The 3670-nt window shown below is 39.3% G+C and overlaps 1 protein-coding gene across 1 annotated transcript; it reads right to left on the bottom strand.

Annotated features, from left to right (window-relative positions):
* Window positions 1-225: 225 nt before the first annotated feature.
* Window positions 226-2167, bottom strand: LOC116215114 (F-box protein At5g03100-like). The gene is made up of 3 exons (XM_031550693.1): window positions 1191-2167; window positions 911-1093; window positions 226-822 (listed from the first exon to the last, which is right to left on the bottom strand). Exons 1-3 carry the CDS (start codon window positions 2145-2147, stop codon window positions 553-555), a joined length of 1410 nt encoding a protein of 469 aa, XP_031406553.1. The 5' UTR covers window positions 2148-2167; the 3' UTR covers window positions 226-552.
* Window positions 2168-3670: the final 1503 nt, after the last annotated feature.

The following is a 3670-nucleotide window of genomic DNA, read 5'->3' as shown; positions in this document are numbered from 1 at the left end:
GGAAAGGAAAAGGAAAAAAAATTAGCAATTCAGTCGGCACAAAAATTCCCTTCTTGATATAGATGATGAATCGTCATTTCCCATTCTCTTGACAAGAAGGCATGGAAAAAATCATTATTGGATCTAACATACTTAAAACGAAATAGTAAGAAAAAAATATATTGGAGTGATCCGCCTAAGTAAACCCAATTGGAAATAGATGGATGAAAAAGCACAAGTCACGAATGTAAAAATAAGGGAGGAAAAGAAAAAGAAAAAGGAAGTCACAAATGCCATTAGTTAACCAAGCAGTGCCTTAATTCTAAACTCCTATCGAGTGCAGGGATCCCAAGGAAAACCCGAATACTGAGGGTCCTCAAATCCAATAAATCGAGCAGCAGCCTCAGTCTTCTAATAAAAGTATGTATTTCTATAAATGAAAAGGCATATTAGAGCAAAACCAAGGGGTCCTTAATTAGAGGTATCCGCCCTCGAAGGGGTCCTCAAGCAATTTGAGAAATACTAAGCAATTCCAGCCTATATTCACACGTACTGAAACTCCACATGAAACAATCAGAACCGATTCGGCAAGGATGAGAGACACCTCTCGGTTCCATTAGCTTGAAGTTTGCTGAGCCATTTCGAGTCTTCCATATTCCCCAAATGGAAAACTCTCTTCATAATTGTTCGACCTGTTGCAGCGTCCAACCTCCTCAGGACGAAAGTCTTGACATGCTTTAAGTACTTCTCAAAGCTTCGGAAGATGTCCTCCGGGAATCCACAGAGCTCGTCTTTACCAGCATTCATAAGACTGTGGACCAACTCTCTCTTGTGAGGATCAGACTGCAGAACGACACGAGATTGTTAGTCGGTCGACACTGATGATTAAATTGCCACGAAGTAGCACAATTAATATATTAAGTATGCGTACCTCATCATCAATACACCTCTGAAGCATTCTTAGCTCTAATTTCTCGAGATGGGCTGACCTCTCCAGCAAGGTAGTGATTCCAATGAGACTAATTTGTCGGTCGGCCATGGAGTCGGTTATTAAGTGCTTACATTTGGTCAATTCCGGAGAATTAACTTCTGCTTTCATCATGCTCGATACCACCTGATGATGATGGGCAGATTTAAGATTGAAAATTATCCAATCATAAATCCTAAACCCCATTAATTAAACCCTAGAAGAATGAAAAGGAAAGGATTACCTCATTACACCAATCACCAATGTGTAAGGTTGAAATATGTTGCAGCTCGCCGAAAAAATTGTCACAGAACGACTGAGGAGGAGGAATGTAGTAAGCGTCATTCCCCTTCTCAACACGCATCAGGAAATTGAGCTCAGCTTCAACAATGGAAGATGCATCAGTCAGCTTCAGCTCCTGGTACTGCCAGTCTCCTCGCAAACGAAGTATGAGCAAGTTCGTAGCAATGATTTCGAGTCGTAAGACACTCTGGTAGGAAACAATCACAAGCTCTCTCAGTCTCAGGGAGTTTCTCGTATCAATTTGCATCAAACCCCAACAGCCATCCAGCTCCAGCAGCTCAAGTGAAGGGCTCCCTATGAAAATTTTCAAGAGTATATTGTTCCTGCCCAAATTCACCTGAGTGATCGATAATTCTTTAAGAGATGACCACTTGAATCCTGTGCACGGGTTTGGGAAGGCGCAATTCGCGATGTGAAGGCTCTCCAGTCCATAGTGATTGCACAAGAAACGGGGCAACTTGTAGAAGTATTTGTCCAGATCCCATGACCAATGCTCATAATCGAAGTAGCAGAAGTCCAGACCCAGTGACATCTGCTTGACCCTCCGCACGACTGCAAAGTGGATCAAACAATCTATTTTTGCTTGCATATCCTTGTTCCAGGGAAGATCTTCAAGATGGACCGAGAATCTCTTCAATATCTTATCTGAGTAGCGTCTATCCACCCAATCCACGAACGACTTGAAATAGAGCAGGTCTTTGCTCGTCTCTAGGGATATATATAGATCGAGGTGCTTGAGGTCCTGGACCTTGAGCCAGCGTCTGGACAAGGTGCTGGTCTTCACGACATCTTTGGTGGGCATGAACGAGAAGAGGTGGGAGATGAGTTCATCAGGTAACTTACTTATGCGATCCTCTGCCGCTCCTTTGCAGGGCGATTGGACTTCCTGATCTGCCATGCTTGAGTTTGATGAGAGGATGGCAGATATATATATATATATATATATATATATATATACACATACAAGGAATTTACGTTGATTAGGGTTAGAATTAGGATTCGGATCTTTTTCCCCCTGTAAAGATATATCTTTTTTTATTTATCTTTTTATTTGTCCCTTCTGTTCTGCGTGCAAGATATAACTTGTGTTGCTATTATCTCGGTATATTTTCCACCTCATCTTTTTTGGCCAAATATTTTCCACTGTATGGATCTCGTAAAAAAATAACTCAAAGTTTAATTCAATTTTATACATTTATTTATACGTATTCAAATAGCAAAAAAACAAAAACAAAAGAAAAACATGAATCCAATTCAATTTAGTTGTAGAATAAACACAAACACTTCTATTTGAATGTACGATTAGCGAAAGATTTGGAACTTTAAAATTAAAAAGATTGCTTCAATTGAATCGAAGTTACGGCCAAATCTTATCAACTGACTTGATTTAAGATCTTATACTTGTTACTCTATCCTCATATTCTTAGGAGAGGTTTATAGGGAAAACACATGATTATATTCGTCATGAAAAAAATCCATTGTCACTATGGCTATTCCAACAATTTCCTCAAGTTATGATCATCTCTTGTTGCTAATGGTCCTGGATCTCCCTCTTTCTCTCTCGATTTATTATATTTTATTTTCTAAAAAACTACATCGTTATTTCGATAATGTAAATAAATAAACGTTTTATAATATCATATCATGTAGGGCGGGTATAAAACTCTATATTTATTATCCTAGATATGTGTTTGGAGCATGTTACTGACTAGTATTTGGATATGCTAATGAAATGACTAGTCATAATGCGCCATAAATATTCATATTTTTAATGTTCTAAAATTTAAAACAATTTTGAGAAATTATAATTTAATTATTAAAAGAATCGAAGAAGCAGTCGGGGCCAACTATGACCACCACTACCGCCTCCAATTGCCTCCAATCAAGTACAAGGAGAGGGGTCGGTGCGGCACGAAGCGAGCCACCGTTACTCTATATCAAGGTTGCTCATGATTTTTGAGGGTGCTCGTGACTTCGACTGATGCGGTTATGACTGGCTTCGAACCACCACCTCGCTTCCCCATCTCACTCTCTTTGATCGCTCCCATTAGACTTGAAAAAAATTACAAAATTTTTATTACATTATGTCATATTTATCGCTTTTCAATGAAATTATGCTATTTCCCCTTAATTTTATGATGATCAAAGTTCCTATTAAATTCGCCTCCCTTAGACAAAATTCATAAATCTATGCCTGGGTGGTCCGATGCTGAGCATGACAGCTCAGTGAAGGTCGGTGGTGATAGGCGTCGAGCTTGACTGCCCCACTCCGTGGCTCGTATCTGTAACTCCTAAACGGTGGCATTTGCAAATAGAAGATAAAGCAGGGGTACTTTTACCCTCGCAAGTAAACCATTATCTTAATCCGCCCTACTCCCACTCTTACGTACGTAAGATGCATTAGTTAATAAGTTATTATTT

The sequence above is a fragment of the Punica granatum genome, chromosome 7 (assembly GCF_007655135.1).
Source record: "Punica granatum isolate Tunisia-2019 chromosome 7, ASM765513v2, whole genome shotgun sequence".
Taxonomy (NCBI): Eukaryota; Viridiplantae; Streptophyta; class Magnoliopsida; order Myrtales; family Lythraceae; genus Punica; species Punica granatum.
This window is presented reverse-complemented; position numbering and strand designations above follow the sequence as displayed.